At 41.8% G+C, this 16015-nt stretch overlaps 1 protein-coding gene across 1 annotated transcript; it reads right to left on the bottom strand.

Moving 5' to 3' along the window:
• Window positions 1–2005: 2005 nt before the first annotated feature.
• Window positions 2006–15800, bottom strand: mknk2b (MAPK interacting serine/threonine kinase 2b). Its single transcript, XM_039810169.1, has 14 exons — window positions 15674–15800; window positions 14838–15053; window positions 14199–14289; window positions 13526–13627; window positions 13293–13390; window positions 10251–10330; window positions 9882–9955; window positions 9588–9692; window positions 9363–9418; window positions 9073–9168; window positions 5665–5859; window positions 5366–5530; window positions 5218–5258; window positions 2006–5103 (listed from the first exon to the last, which is right to left on the bottom strand). Exons 2-14 carry the CDS (start codon window positions 14886–14888, stop codon window positions 4830–4832), a joined length of 1428 nt encoding a protein of 475 aa, XP_039666103.1. The 5' UTR covers window positions 14889–15053; window positions 15674–15800; the 3' UTR covers window positions 2006–4829.
• Window positions 15801–16015: the final 215 nt, after the last annotated feature.

The raw sequence follows: 16015 nt of genomic DNA, 5'->3' as shown, positions 1-16015 counted from the left end.
TTTACAGTTGGAAGTCTCAGGCAGATTTATTGAAGCAGCCAAAAGTTTGGAGGAAATAATAAATGTAATAAAAGTAGCTGTACATGATAATGATGCTTCGGATTCAGGGTCAAATTGTGCAGACTGGCTCATAGACCTTTTTCACAGCAGACATGTTGACATTTCATAGTAGGAAAAGCACAGGTGTATTTAAAACCATTAATGATGGCTGCATTCCACTTAGGAGAGGCCCTGGTATTGTGCATGCTGACTCACTGAAATAGCTTCCTGGGACACTTGATGACAAGTCAAAATGTCTGCTGTGAAAAAGGTCCATAGTCACATAACTTACTGACACACTTGAATATAATGGAGGCATCATTAGTGACACCTGTGCTTTTCCTGCTGTGACATGTCAAAGTGTCTGCTGTGAGAAAGTCCTACTGCATGCATCTTCCCTCAAGTGAAGTTTATATTTTACAATGTTTATTGTATTTAACCTTGATGCATGAATAATACTTTGCTGTTTGTATGTTTAGGCATAACTGTTGTGAAAAGATGAGATGAAAAGGAAAACCAGGTAACTGCATGCTTAATTACTTCACATTGTCTTGTCCTTAATAGAAATTCAGAGCAGGTGGTGAGGTATTCCAATTCTTTTAGAATTGGAATACCTCACAGTAGAACCTTCAAACTCACACTAACCTTTTAGGTTTTATTACGCATTGAGCAAATCATCCTCTTAGACAATTAAGCAGCTGTCTCATCTGTCCCTTAAAAATATTTGTTCAAATTTAGCTTAGATTCTGCTACAACCAAGACAGAAATGAAAGTAATATTGGGTTCCAGCATGAATATTGTTTTCCTTTTTTTTTTGTGCTGATTTTGTTTTAACATGTCCTGTTGCTTATCGTATTAGTATCCCTATTTTATCAGTAATGTTTCTGATATAATTACTTTTTTTTTTTTGTTTGGCACTAAAAAAATAAATAAGCAGTAAAAGCAAATGTAGAAACAATAGAGGTCTGAGATCTGTCTCATGACTTGGAATCTTATGATCTGTGGCTCACACAAGGTTGATCTGTTCCTCCCTTTATCTAATGTTTGATGTAATCAAACAATAAAATGTTCTTAATTTATTGGTTGATATAATTTACGGCATATGTATATAATAGATTATCATAACTAAACACCAAGAGGCTAGGCCTACTATTTCAGGTTAATCTTGGCAGTGTGTTGCAGTTGTGAAAAGTGTCCATTAGAGGGAGACAAACACCTTTGAAATCACTAATCCATCATGTTCTCTGGATGTTATTCTCGTGTGTGTGTGTGTGTGTGTGTGTATAATTTCTAATGTCACTGTGGTAAATTACATCAATTTGATGATTTAATCAAACCTCAGTCAAACTTGGTGCAGATTGCTCTGCTGGTATTTCTTTATTATGCTTTTCATTGCTCTTTTTTGACCAAACGCATCTTATAGTTTATCTACTTAGTAATGTTCCTTCACACAGCTGATTTTAACCACAGGAAGACAAATCCTGACTTGCAGCAGTGACGACACACTGGCATTTATCTAATTCAGCAGAAGTAATTTTGTATTTCCAGGCAGATCGTGTGGTGGCACTCAGGAGCTGCAGCTCTTGCAGCAGGTTGCATCAGTCTCGTCAGATCAGGCCTCTGCAGCTGTGAACAGCGCCACCCCCCACCCGCAGCACTCTGGGTGCCTAACAAGGTGAAACCACAGTCACATGTCAGTGTGTGAGGTGACAACTGAGCTCATATTTACCAACAGCCAAGGACACATCAGTCTGCTCAGATATCAGGGAATGTTACGCATTAGGGGATTTACAGCACCTAATCAGATGAAACTGCCTCAACCTTGGCCAAAAGATAAGTTGCTAGTTAATATGTAGTCTCTCTTGCCAGACCTATCTCCACAGCGCTGTGGAGTAGTTAATATGAAACTAGTGATACAAGGTAGAGCAGCCCTTGACACAAACTGTACAGTAACCAGACAAACCAGTGTTGTTCAAAGCATTTTATTGCATTTTTTTTTTTTTAGAAAAACATACAAAATTCCATAGCAACGGTCATAAATGTTGCTTTGAGTGAACTGCAATCATTCACATGGTACAGTAAAGTGCTTATTTTAAATCAAAATATTTTTGTATTTTAAAAAAGGATGTATGCATTTTAAATTTCTTCCCATGAACATGATGGGCTTGGTGGGATTCAGCCAGTGTTAATCAGGGGTCAACTCCCAAGAAAGAATGCTGGAGGACTGAATAAATGTTGACAAAATAACCATGTCCATGAAATGAACCATTTATAAAACATTTGATCAAGGTTGCTGGATTGTAAATGCTTTTGCCAGTGGGCTACATTCAAATTGTGGGGAGGTTGATGGACTGTCCATTTGAATGAATGGTTTTAACACTTCCTTACTTCAAAATGAATTACAATATAAAAATTGGGGGGCTTATTCTTCCCCCCCCATAAAAGGCAGTCCGAAAAGCTACCGCCATTTGACAAAAGTAGAAATGGTCATGACCAAGAAAACTTATACCATTCAGGAGATTACAGAGAATGGCCAAAATCTGTGCGTTTGAGTATCCAACCCCTGTCAAAAAGTAGGGACCAACTCAGATGCTCAAAAGGGAGAAAAAAAAATTAAAAAGGCAGAATACTGAACTGTATAGGTATTTTCAAAACCCCAAGATTGCCTTGATCATCAGCTTAATGCTTTGAGATTACCGATAAGTAGTTTTCCCAAATGGAGAAGAAACTGCTGCATACACAAATTCAAGTAAGTCTTATTATAAGACATAGAACCCCTTAACGATTCATCTGTATAAAGTTTTTTTTTTTTTTAAACTATTACAGTGTCCTATTATCAGCATAATGACACCAACAGAGCCATTTCCAGAGTACCGTCACTGAAATGCTGGCAACAGGACATGGACAATCAGAATCCCTCACTTCTGGCTGCTAAGGTGATACATGTTCATTGTCATGACTTGAACCCTCTTTGGTGAAATGGCTACAGTGTTGTGAGACGTCATCACCAGTCCATTACCTGTTAGTTTTAGAGTGAGCTTTAACTTAATCTGAATTAAAGAAAAAAATAAAATAAAAAATTGCCAACTCTTACACACACACACAAAAAAAATTAACTTCACTGGGCATGAACGCTCCAGATCAACTAAACAAACTTTCCATCTCAATACGCTGAACTTCTAAAAACACAAAACAAGGAAAACATCCGGTGTTTCACCTGAACTGAACAGCACCTGCATGGAAATCACCATATAGAAAATAAGCTTATTAACAGCCATACAAAAAAAAAAAAAAAAAAGTGGGGGAGGGGGAGATCAGTGTGGCACTGACATGGAGTTTTCAAACATGAAAAATAAAGTAAACTTAATACAGCTACACGTCAGTGGAAGACTTTTTTTGTTGTTTTTCTTTTTGTGGAATGTTTTTCCTTTTTTGTTTCTTTTTTGAAAAATACCATCTGCCTCTTAGTTGGTAAGGTCATTTTGAAAGGGGTGTCTCATAAAACAAGACAATGGTGAACCTTTGGGGGGGAATGGACCAAATAAATGTATTCGATCAACAAATGACACTCAAGTCACATTTGCCAAAATGTGCTTTTCAAACCCCTCATAGGAGGTCTAACCTTTACTGCCAAAATATTCAAGGTTCAATATAATGCATTAAATCATATGTAGAAACAAAAATTAAAAAAAAAAAAAAAAAGTTCTGGTTGTGGCAAGGGGACAAGTCATGAATTATTAACAATTAAAGTAACACTGACCCTGTTTCACTTGCCTAGCCATTTAACATAATTGGCTTGTACCAACATACCAGATATACTGCAGAGCTAGCTCAGAAATTTTATTTTGGGGGGGGCCATGTATCATAAACTAATTCAAATGGTTTAAATCAATACTATTAGACTTGCCTGATGGTCTCAAACACTGAAAGTGTTGCCACTGATAATTTGGTATAAATGGTGGTGTAATAAACTGAATAATCGGTACAACAGTAAGTCATGGCTGGCTGGGTACAGACAAACATTCTTTGCTCCATTCCATGAGCAATAAGTGCATGGCCACCAAGCTAGATGAGTGTATGTTTAATCTCAGACATGGACAGAGGAGGCTCAGGGTTGAGAAATTTATCTTAAAATGGAGACAAAAAGAATCTTTGAAGTCCCCAGCCATATTAATGAACCGCACCAGGCACGGACAGCATTGGCTTACAGCCCTTCCAACCCCTTATGCTGAATCCCTTCGAGACAGGAACAGCCTTCATCTTGGCATTTTGCATAAGCCCGTACGTATCTGCAGATGGGCCATTCATGCATATACATACAGGCAAAGAACATTCCAGATAACTTAATTCACAGTGGATCCAGTTGTAACGTGGGAGCAGCACAACAGGTTGTCCTTTGGTGTCGGAGCTTAATTTCGAAGATAAGTGTTCTGCTTTCTTCTGAACTGAGTTTTATGAAAAAGGAGAAAAAAAAAAAAAGAAAAGAAAAGAAAATACTTCTCTCTCCCAAATCATTAACTGGACCTTCTCCCCGACCTGTACATGCACGTGTGTTTGCCATTTGCAGGCCCTGGGCTGATGTGCTTCAGAAGTGCTGCAGAAGGGCAGAAGGCATTTAGAGGAAGGGCTGCAAGCAGCATCTCCTTTTACAGCGAGGCAAGAACGCCTGAATAGCAGAGGAACCAAGGCCAGCTAAGTCAGAGAGAGGGGCCAGAATGGTGAATAAAGAGTCTCAGAGTAGATCTGGATTTAAATCTAAACGGAAGGTCGGAGGTCAGGGTTGACAAAGTTCAGGCACAGTCTCCTACAATAACGAGAGGAGCCAAGAGCTGACAAAGCTCTGCAGCAGAGACAGGCCCTCCCTTGAGCTGGCTGTTTTGCTGCCTGCGCCTGGCCAGCTTGGAGTTGGAAGGAGGAGAGAGGTGCATAGAAGAGCCAGTAGCGGTAACAACAAATGGGACTTCCTGCTGCTGCTGGTCTTCCATGCCATCCTGTTCGGCCAGCTGCCGGTTGACAGCCATGGCTTTGTCAGCAAAGAATGTCAGATCCCTGGCATTGCTGGCTCTAATGGACAAAATCAAAACAAAAACAGTCAACAAATTAATTCCAAAAGGTGCAAATATTTTAGTAGTGTGCAAAGGAATGCAGTCTGCTGTAGCTGCAACAAAGTTTTCTTACCTTTGATGCAGGATGGATGTTGGCAAAGTGTCAGATGCACCCTGGAAAAAATAAATAAAGTTAAGTTATAAACCTCAAGACAATTAACCCCAAACATAAAAATGTCTGTCAAAGACATGCAGAAGAGGCTTCATAATTTTGAACCTACCCCCTGCACCCAGGGGTGCTGCAGCACCTGGCTGGCACTCAGGCGGTTTTTGGCGTCCCGAACCAGAAGTTTGGATATTAGGTCTTTGGCACTTAAGGAGATGAGAGCCCAGTCTTTCTCTGGAAACTCATATTTTCCTTCCTGGATGCTCTCAAACAAAGTGTTCTAGAAATGGACATAAAAACACGTACCATCAGTCACTTTGACCTGGATGGAGAAGATACATTGTTTAAGTGTCACTAATGTCCTGTACAAGATATAGGAAACTGAAGGGCTGAAATAAGTTGTCAAATTCTTACCTGGCAGGTGTGGCAGGGTTCCCCTAATTCCCAGCCACAGTCCCCTCCACATCGGCCTACGAAAGGTGGGTAGCCACTCAGCATGATGTAAAGGATGACTCCAAGGCTCCACAGGTCACAGCGCTTGTCATAAATTGTGGCTTCCTCACTGAAGGCCTCAACCACCTCAGGTGCCATGTACTCTGCTGAGCCACACTGTGAAAACAAAAATAAAGTGTTAGCTCCAGGGATGACAAAAAACAGCAAGTACAGCTGAAAGAAAGTTGAGAGAGAAACATCTCTCATTTGGCAGCAGCCCACATTCCTTCATTCAGCTGATACCTCGTGTTCGCAAGTGTTAAAGCTTGGGGCCTACTCTTTGGCTGTGCGGTGGGAGGCGGCAGCCTATGTGACTGTCACATGCTTATGCGCAGTGATGGGTTCATTTAAAATTAGCTATACAGCTTTTCTCAATGTGTTAAGGACACCTAAGTAGAAACATCATGTACAATTACATATCAAGGGTAGAGGAAGGGAGGCCTATGCTATAATGAAGCAGGTTAGTGTGTGTAGGCAGCAGCAGTGACTCACTACTTTGACCATCCAGCTGTACACAAGCCAGGCAGAATGGGCTGAGGGCAAGGGTTAGCTCAGCTCTGACGGTACCTTGTTATGCAGCTAAGAAAGAAATTAGGCCAAACACTGAGCAGGGAAAAGAGGATTGGGTGTCCTGCAGAGCCAGAGACTGGACTGAGCCCTTGCCAGTTACGTAACTTAGAAACAAACACCAAATGTCGTTTTAAAACTTTAGGAACAGAAAAGATGAGCAGGTGGCTAGTTCAGCAGGACGCGTATAGACTACTGGTATAAATTCTGAGAACCTGCTCTGATCAGTTATATTTAACAGTAGCCCATATGCATTTTAGTTAGAATTTGTCCCGACCAAGGCAAAGCTCTCTGGCCTATATTCTTCCATCTGTAGGTGAGCATGTTTACATGGAGCACACATCTATTGTGTCCCAGTACCATATAGCAGCTGTCTCCTAACTCCTCCTACCCTGCTGCACCCTTATGTAATGAAATTTGCTGCACAGGAATCTCATCTCAGACAAAGCTGCTTCTGTAGGAGAGAAAACCCCAACCCCCACATTTCCACCAACAACACCATGTCTGGCAACTGCCTCCACAGACAAGCTCACAGGATTCAGGCCAAATGCAGCTGCCGCAGAAATAAAAAGACACCGGCACAAAAGGATTTGTTTGCCTACGAAGGTGCCCCAAAACTGAAAGGCAATGAGAAAGCTGTGCTATCAAAAAAACGGCCATCGAAGCTAATCTTGTTTTAAAGCCACCCAAATACGCCGCCAGGATAAGCTAAGATATGTCATGGACTGCCTGCACTCCCCAGTGATAAGAGCTGAAGAGGGGCAGTGAAATAACAGCAATCTCACATTTGTTCTTCCTCTGCTGCTGCAGCTGCAAACTCCTTCTGAACTTGCATCAGTCACATCCTCCTCAAACCTTCCTGTAGGCTGCAGATAGTTGCTATTCAGCTACTGCTACCACAGGATTTGTTAGCATCGCAACCTGGGGCTTTCCTGAAACCATGTGACTAGTCAGGCCATACTGACACCACTGATGACACACACCTCTGCCATTTGTAAACTACAGGGTTATTTTTAAGAGACTTACAGGAAAGAGACCTGTTATGTCGTCATGCAGCTGTATCTGTGACCACAAATAACAGACGCAGTTTTTTTTTTTTAAACTGTCTAAGCTGCTTCTCTGTAATGTTTTCATGTTGCAGTTTCACCCAGTCCCCAACTTAGTTCAATTTTATTTATAGGATCACATCATAAGAGTTATTTATAATTTATAAAGACCCAACAATTCCAGTTAAAAAAAAAAAAAAGTTCTTAACAAAAATTAGTTCTTCCATGTGTTGTCCATTGTACAAGAGAGCACACACACATTTTTTTAAACAGCCCCTAGATGAAGATGAATAAAACGCATTTGGTTGGATCAGGAACATAAACAATAAATGCTAAGCAAAGTATATTGTGCAACTGTAGGAATGGGGAGGTGTGTATGTGTGTGTAGGCTGAGGGTGCCAATATAACAGATAACATTGTTCCTGGGACCAGGAAAACAAGCCAAAACGCATGAGCAGATAAACAGACTGGGTATTTGTCCCTCCCAGTTACCCTCCCCCTTCCACTGGTCGAGCCAATCACATCTCAGTTACTAGGTATAGGGGGAAAGACTAAAATTTCTAGAACAAGCCTTATGCACAGCCAGAAAGCACAGACAAGCACGGTTGGGGCCACTGGGTGGAGACTAAGCAGAAAGACAGGAGGGTGGATGTTTTTCTCTTATACCACAGAGAGAAAAGGGAAATGAGCAAGAGTTGGTGTGTTGTGGTTTCATTGTAACTTTATACCACAGGACATGGCCTTGTAAGAGTTACAATGTATTCCCTGCAGCCTTCAAGACAATCACACTGTGTCCTGTCCTCAGGCATAAACTTTTCCTACACTGAAATGTTGCATTAGATCAAGTCTGGTGGTTATTTACAACAAAACTTTAGAATAAAATAAATATGTGCCCTCTACTGCACCTAACACACACGTTATCAATCAGACCCAACATCAAAGACTGTTTAGACTAAAAACAAGAGGCCTCTTGGGCCCCAAAACCATCTCCCTTTCAAATAGTCCAGGGATGGGCTCTATCCATTAGTTCTTCTTAAGGAAGATGAAGTTACCAGTGTAGAAACCCCCCGCCCCCCCATACCCCCACCCACTCCTACATTCCTGCAGGCTAAACTGCTTCACCTGCTCTGGTCCATCTAGCCAGCCCCCCAGACAGCCAGTAGACAGATTATGTGCTGACATGTTCAGGGCTTTCCAGTTCAACATTACCATGCCCCTCTGAGGTTGCAAGGGTCCCGCTTTTGTGGGCAGTGTTCAGAGGATTTGCTTTGTGACGACAGCAGGAGAGTTAAACAATCATAACCCCTAAACTCATGTGCCTCAATATTTGCGACTGATAAGCAACTGGTCCATTTCAGAGTCCAACACTGTACTGCCTTAACCTCAAAGCCCAACGTTTTCCCTCTCCAATCAGCGAGCTGCCCTGCCGCTAACACCACTGAGGATTGCCCAATAGTCAACCAGCCAGTTGGACTTGATAAAGACATTGTTTTACAGCCTGAAAACACCTTGCTTAGCCACAACGAGGTCACAAACCATTGTATTGAAAATGTGACCAAGACCATATGACAGATTCATCTCTTCCCTTTTCTCAATAGCTATATGCATACATTGCTTACATGCATTTCCCTGTAATAGCACTTTCCCCAATACCATTTATAAAAGTGGTCTGAACTGTTTGGCAAACAAGACAAGCACAATATGCAGGTGAACTTACAGGAGTGAGGAGCTCAGGGGTGGAAATGGGTGAGCTGTCGCTGTTTAGCTTGATCCCACTGCCCAAGTCAAAGTCACAGATCTTGACCGGGGAAATCTGAATCAATGAAAAAGATACAAGTTCAGAATCAAATTCATCTACACTTTGATTCATCAATATCATTTTGTGAAGAATATCTACTTGTGGGGCCAGAGATTTTCACTTCCATTTATCATTATCAGGGTTCATATCTTCATTTTAGGGTATGGTTTTAGTTGCCCTTTGCTCAAGCATGTTTACAGTAAACTCACCTTGTCTGCACTCTTACAGAGGATGTTTTCAGGTTTCAGGTCTCTATGTGCCATTCCTGGAGAAAAAAAATTGAATCAATGCAATCAGTCAGTCAGTCTTTAGTAAGCCATCATGCCGGAATCAAGTATAATGCTTTTTTTTTTTTAAAACAAAACATTGCTGTTTTTTTTGAGGATCATGAGGAGTAATACAATTTGCACGCCATTTTGTATGAGTGGCCTTACCCTTGTTATGCAGGAAATTTAGAGCGCTGGCGATGTCCTGCACGACAACACTTGCTTCCTGCTCACTGAAGTGCCGTCTCTTGTGAATTTGTGCCAAGATAGACCCTAATAGGAGCAACAATGTGAGTATACCAGCTCCATTTGCAAGTAAAAAGCATAGAATGAATGAATGCTTTCCCACATAGACACAAACAACTGGCTAAACACTAGAAACTGTGCACATGCTTTACAGGAATGTTTAAAAATAAACAAAGCTCTGATGCAGGCATCCTGCAGCAGCTATAATTCACTAACCTCCTCTAAGCTTTTCAAACACCAGGTAGAATTTGTCTTCCTCTTCAAAGAACTCCACCAGCTCCAGGATGTTACTGCAGAAAAAGAAAAAAGCACTATGAGCCAGTTTCAACTAGGGATGGGTCGTCATTTTCGAAGGGTAATTAAATTATATAAAAAAAAAAAAAAAAAAGTTTAATAGTTTGAGACCATCGTCTCGTCTTTCCTTGTTTTTTTACTGGCCCCTGGTAGCACGTAACGCATTACTACTGTGTGTGGCACGTTTAGTTTGGCTCTTTTCCTCACAAGGACAGTCAGTCTGTGGTACTGTCTCCATACATTCATCAGGTAGCATTACTTTAGTTGGTCATGATGACAAAAGGACATTACCTGTGGCCCTGGCATTGATAGAGCATCTCAACCTCACGGAAGACACGGCTGCGGCTGTGACCCGGTCTTTTCTCAATGATCTGGAACAGAACATTATAGTTCAGCCATGTTACCATAAGAATCTCCCAAAAGATAAACATCTATCCATGCCCAGAGCCCATCTGTTAGAGTTTATGTTTGGCTGAAGTCCGCCCCCTCAAGCTGCACCACAAATCCCCACTCCTGGTTGTTTTTAGTGTATAGCAGAGATTATATATTCCATATACAGAGCTCTAGAACTGGTTTCCTTCTAAACCAGCATTTTCCTAGCCTAGAAATCTAGACACACCCTAGCGGCAGCAAATGTAATTTGCAGCCAAGGGGTCTAGCAACTCTCAGTTAGCTTGCAAGCTGGAAAAACCTAACTCTGGCCAGGCCAATCACATTGTGTATAGAGTTGGTGGGCGGGCTTATGGCTGCTGGGAATAGCTGTCTTTTGAATCAGCTTTGGTCGCAACTCTTGAAGACTTTGAGATAAGCTTTTCTTTGAGAAAAGAATGGCACTGAAGTCATTCTTAAAAAAGAAAGACGTGTTTTGGAGAGTTTTGCCGACCGGATATGGCAAAAGTTTAATCTATCAACTAGCTCTGCTACCCTCTTCGTTACTCTGCCTGGTTGTAGCGCTATCCTATTGTATGCACAGAGAATTTGAAAGACAACCATTTATCCCGCCCCTCAGATTGAGCCCGGTCAATGGTGAGTTCCCAGACCAACATCTTAATGTGGGTCTGGCTCATCAGGCTAGCATTTTCCTGCTTTCCTACCTTCAGCCCACCCTGTGACCGTTGTAAAGAGTGATTAAACTACTTTCAGTGTTGCCTGCCAAAGTAGAGACAACAGCATGAGAATGCAACAAGTCACAGCGTCTCTATATTTAGCACTTCATGCGTGACCCATATTTAAATCTGAAGCACTCGAGCCATGCATGTTCTTTGAAACATCCCATCAGCTAATCCAAAACTTTTACGATAAACAAAAAATGCTTGCTAAATATAACTGTGCTGCCTGGAACTAAACCACCGAGGGGCCACCAGCTGCACGATGCCCTGCCAAGAGAGACAGAAAGATAGACTGCTGACACCAAAGCAAAAAGGCCTGAATTTTCCAGCCCTGGTTGGTTATTGTCTGCTTGGGAGGCGGTGCATGTTTTTCTTCCTGGTAGCTGGATTACAGCGGCTATTGAAGCCCAGTGGGGCCAGAGTTGCAGTTGTGGGTCTAGGATTAATAGACAGACAAGAGGCATGTGAGCAGTTTAAAGCCTCTGCACTGTTCCAGTCTGAGTCAGCAACACAAAGAGCCCCCCAATCAGCTCACTTTCTCCTGACCACTACACAAGCCTCTCACCCTGATAATGACGGGCAGATAACTGCAAAACATAGCTGACAAATGCACTAACCTCATGATAAGCAGACAGTTAGAGAAGTACTAGATTTATGGTTGCTTATCCAAATCACAGATCTGAATAACCTGCTGCAAAACATGGCCTCTGTTCAATCATCAACCCAGGGTTGGGAAATAATACCTTTAAGGAGAAGTATTTGTTGAGAGAACCAGAGCTTCAGTTAGGCATGCACCACACAGCCCTCTGCTCACTCTTGGTGCTCTAAGGCTTTTGTTGCAGTTGCAACACAAGGAGCACACACATGAAACTCACTCCAGTCTGGAGGGGGAGGGGAGACAGGACATCTGGCAGGAGCCCCCCTCCAACTCCTAAGTGACCTTCAAAACTGATGACCCTCGTGCCTCCTCCCCCAGAACCACAAAGTCTCAAGGGACCTAGCAAACCACCCCGGTGTAAACAATGCCAACAGATCATGGTCACATAATAGAATTTGATTCGATTCCCCTGAAATATTAATTGGTATGCTATGGACACTTGCTCTATTGGGAAATCTATAGATGTTTGAACTGTCAACACCTCATTTCAAAAGTTTTTGAAACAGAATTCAACTGCAAATAGGGATTAATTAGATGTTAAAAATATCTCCGTGTCTCAATGGGATTAGTGAGTTAGGTGCAATTTTCAAAACGAAAAAAACAAGCCTCACTTTTACTTTTCAACAAAGAAAAGAAAATCCACAATGTTTTGCTCCTAAAAATGAAGATGTAAGCATTACATATAAAAAGTGAAAAAGGAAGTCCCCAGGAGTCAAGACATGTATTAACAAGTCCACACAGGGGAGAGAGAGAGAGAGAGAGAGAGAGAGAGAGAGAGAGAGAGAGAGAGAGAAGTAAAACTGTACTGAGCGAGAAGGAGAACAAAGCAGTGTAAACAGCTTGGGCCATAACCCTCACCCAGTGCCCCTCCTTCTCTATGTGGGTTTTGTTTTGGCAGTTACCAGTACACAATGTTCTTACAACTAGCGTCCTCTGTAGGAAATAGGCGTAATGAAAAAGGGGTGGGTATATCCCTCCCAGCTTTCTGATAGGCTGACCATCTGTAGAAACAGTGAGGGGACGTGTCTAACAGCAGCTAGTGTTGCACATTAAGAAGGAAAAAAAGAAAAGAAAAAGAGTACAGCAGTAGCACAACACAGATGAGAGCCTGCAGACATCCATTATAGAGAGCTAAACGAAGAAAAGAAAAAAATAAGAAAGAAAAGTATCCTGCCCCAGGATCAGAACTTCCCTCAAAAGATTTCAAAAGAACAACCAGGGAAAAGAAGGAAACCTGGACACAATTATGCACATCCCGTAGCTCTTCAACTGCATGTAATGCCACATGGCTCCTTTATGTGCAAAGGCATTTCATAACTAAACTCACATCTCAAAGATAATTATGAAGTAACCAAGTGCAGTTCTAGAAATGCAACGTCTCTATACTGATCTCTAGCCATGGTGACCCACACAGACAACATGTGAGTGTTATGTGGCAACAAGGACAGTCACAAACACATGAGACCGGAGCACTGACTTGCAGGAATCAAGACTCCATACATTATGCTAATGTTTTCAAATACATTTCAGTCATCCATATAAGTGTGAAAAGGTCTGCTTTCTTACCTTGACAGCATACTCTTTATTGGTGATGAGGTTGATGCATGTTTGCACTCTGGCATAAGCGCCCTCTCCTAGTACCTCTTCCTGCAGTCCGTAGACATCTGTAGCACAGAGTTTCATGTTAAGAAAATACTCAATATAATTGAAGGAGCAGAATCTCTCTAAATGCACCGTACAATGTTTTATGAAGAGATTTATAACAGCGACATAATGATACTGGAAATAAAAGCTTTTACCCTCAAATCGTCCAGAGAAACTGTCAGTTGCCCGGCAACGCTTTTTCTTCTTGTTTCTCTTCTTGGCATCTGGGATGTCGATAGGCTGGCTGGAAGGTATGTCTGTCAAAATAGAAGTGCCTACATTATCATGTGCTGGCAAAGAAACAACCTAAAGTTTAAAGGGATACGCCACAGTTTGTTGAAATGGGGCTTAACACGGTCTCCCCTAGCTGTAGATAGGTGGGCCAACGCATTTTTTGTGCATGCATTGTTTTAGTCCGGTGCAACACCGGCAGCGGTGCCGCTAGTTAGCTTAGCGCAGTGAATGGAATCATATGTTGCGAGTTAGCATGTTGTGAGTAAAAGTGAGCCAACAACAGACAAAAAAAACAACCTAATTACTTGCACCTAGACAAAAATGCATTGGCCCACCTATCTACAGCCAGGGTAGACAGTGATAATCCCTATTTCAACAAACTGTGGCATATTCCTTTAAGTTTAAGACCGCACTTAAGGGAAATTTAAGGTCAATCAGAGTAGTGTTGAGAGTAAATCTTACATTTATTTCAAATTTGAGAAACCAGCCTCAGTTAATGAACTAGGTAACTCTTTGTGCAACTACAGCATTATGGATTAACAAAACTCAGATATGAAAGGAACAATTTTCAAAACACTTAGTTAAAATACTTACCATGTCTTGGGGAGGAATCAAAATTAAATGACGAATCAATGAGATGGGATCCATTTTTAGTGAAGTCGTCCGATTCAAATGGATTTTGGCCCTAGAAAATAAAAACAATATGCTGGTTAGGATTTGCAATCTTATCAATGACCCATTTAGCTGAGAGGATAAATTGTTAGTCACAACTGATAAAAGCCTTTGCTATCTCCCATTCTGAAACCATAAAATAAGAGAAGACTCAAAACAGCTGATCGGTGGAAACTTTTAAAAACTACCATACATATTTAATGCACAGCCACCTAGTAATCTAAAGACCCACAGCAGTCCATCCTAACATAATAAACATAAATCTTGCTAAAAAAAAAATTAAAAAAATGAAAGAATGAAATGAAAGAGCAAGCCACATTCCTGCAACACTTCTTTAACTCTTAGCTGCCACCCTCTCCAGTCACACTGTCAATAACTGAACATGTCCCACCAGGCCACACAGTACATTTGTCAGCCATAAGACGTGGGAGAGAGAGTTTATATATAGCGAGGTGAGGTCCTCTCATACATGCTGACAAATGTTCTCCTATTATAGAGACGTCCCAAAAGGCATGATGATAGCTGCTCTGCATTTTCCCCTCAAGAAATCTTCAAACTCACCCTGAAAGAGCGGTGGAATCCAGTGACCTCGGTGATCTTATTTTGCACCATTTTGCTTTGATTTGGGATGATGTTTTGGTGGATGTGCGGCGGCGGCAGTGGTTTTTTGGGATATCAATTTGCACTTCTCCGAAACAGAAAGTCGTTTCAGAGGGAGTAGCAAGTGATCACACTGCGCTGTCTGGTCAGCTTGCTGCTGCGCTTTAAACGGGAGCCCTGTGGACAATACAAAACACACAGCAACGTTACAACCCATATTACCAGAGCAAATGACACCAACGTACAATAAACGTTTCGCCAAGTTTAAATGAACGCTTAACCACATAAACATGACTAACGTTATAGCAGATTAACATTAGGGAACATTCGTCACACGTTCGTGTGCAATAAAAACAGAGTGCAACAACAGTTAACTGCATCGCCTTAGCTATTGTTGTAGGTTGGCTACAGCCATTTAGCTAGCTAGCTAAATAAGCCAAGTTAAGAGGTTAGGACACGGAGAAACTCATTACAACACTACAGTCCGTGTAAGATAAGCAAATATGTCGGAAAGCCACGCTGTTTTCAGTCGTAGAGTGACGGTTGAGGCAGCATCAACAGCCGCAGGGAGGCTAACATTTGTTTAGTCATAAGGGCCAAGTCGCGAGCACTGGTCCCGAGTTGACCGTTGTCAGATTACATTTTTTACGTCAGACAACAAAGGTTAGCGACCGTTAATATTGTAACGTCGCTGTAGTGTTGCAGAGAAGAACGATTACGTTTGAAATTGCCAAAACAAAACGGCAAAATGAATAACTAGCCGCTATCCAAAGCTAACGTTACTTTTTTGTACTCACCCCGTTGTTAATTTTACAGCTCCAGCGTTAGCGTCGTTGTTTGACCCACTGCTTCACAAGCCGCAGAGGACGGTCAAGGGAGGGGGATAGCCTGATAGTGAGTGCGTGGAAGGTGGCGAAAGAGCTACGGTTTATGTGTCTTTATAACCTCTCTGCTGACTCCTCCTTGTCTCCTCCCTCCTCAGAACTGCATCAACAGACGGGATGCATCACGTGCTTTCTAGAAACGGATATGGCGGCTAGATACCATTTCGTCTCGCTGCAACAATTGTATCTCTTCTCTAGGTAAGAAGCATAAATAGTTGCTCGACGTTTATGAGGTAGCTACATCATTTAGCTAGT

This window comes from Perca fluviatilis, chromosome 9 (assembly GCF_010015445.1).
Source record: "Perca fluviatilis chromosome 9, GENO_Pfluv_1.0, whole genome shotgun sequence".
Taxonomy (NCBI): domain Eukaryota; kingdom Metazoa; phylum Chordata; class Actinopteri; order Perciformes; family Percidae; genus Perca; species Perca fluviatilis.
This window is presented reverse-complemented; position numbering and strand designations above follow the sequence as displayed.